We start from the raw sequence: 500 nt of genomic DNA, 5'->3' as shown, positions 1-500 counted from the left end.
TGCCTTCTCCTTGCCGCGGCGGCCATATTTCTTTGGACCGGAAGACTTTGCCTGCTCCAGCTGCAGTTTTCCGGCAATACGATTGACATTGCTGAGATGTCCAGGTGAGCAAATCCCGCTTTTGTCCAGCTTGTCAGCACTCTCAACAGTCAAGATGATGCTTTCTCTTCTCACAACAGGCATGTTCCCTGGCATGAGCGACAAAAAAAAGCTGCTCATAATCATTCTCTGTTTCACACTCTCGCGCTGAGTTAAGTCTTGTTATATCGCCTTGCCCTTCATCCTTGAGATCTGTCCCGCCGCAGGCGTCGCAGGCGAGGAGGTTGTCAGTCTTCAAGCCCTCAAGCGTCACATCCTCGATCCTCTGCATAGACCCTTCATTCGCCTCCTCTCCAGCTCGCTCTCACCTGCCCAATGCTTGCAAGGCTGCTATCCCGCTGCTCGTGCAGCTCTGTCGACATCTTCTGCGGGTCCCAGTCGCTGAACTGCATCCTCAAAGA

At 53.2% G+C, this 500-nt stretch overlaps 1 protein-coding gene across 1 annotated transcript in view; it reads right to left on the bottom strand.

The window, feature by feature from the left end:
• Nucleotides 1-38: 38 nt before the first annotated feature.
• The window catches only part of GUITHDRAFT_153801 (hypothetical protein), a gene marked incomplete at its 3' end in the record, with an annotated part of 867 nt that continues 405 nt past the window's right edge, over nt 39-500 (bottom strand). The window contains exons 2-4 of the mRNA XM_005828354.1: nt 408-491; nt 240-364; nt 39-211 (exon numbers count right to left, since the gene is read on the bottom strand). Of these exons, the coding sequence (XP_005828411.1) occupies nt 39-211; nt 240-364; nt 408-491 (382 nt within the window). The remainder of the gene's footprint in view (nt 212-239; nt 365-407; nt 492-500) is intronic.

This window comes from Guillardia theta, assembly GCF_000315625.1.
Source record: "Guillardia theta CCMP2712 unplaced genomic scaffold GUITHscaffold_59, whole genome shotgun sequence".
Classification (NCBI taxonomy): domain Eukaryota; class Cryptophyceae; order Pyrenomonadales; family Geminigeraceae; genus Guillardia; species Guillardia theta.
Note: the sequence above shows the minus strand (reverse complement) of the source record. Positions and strands in the feature narration are given on the sequence as shown.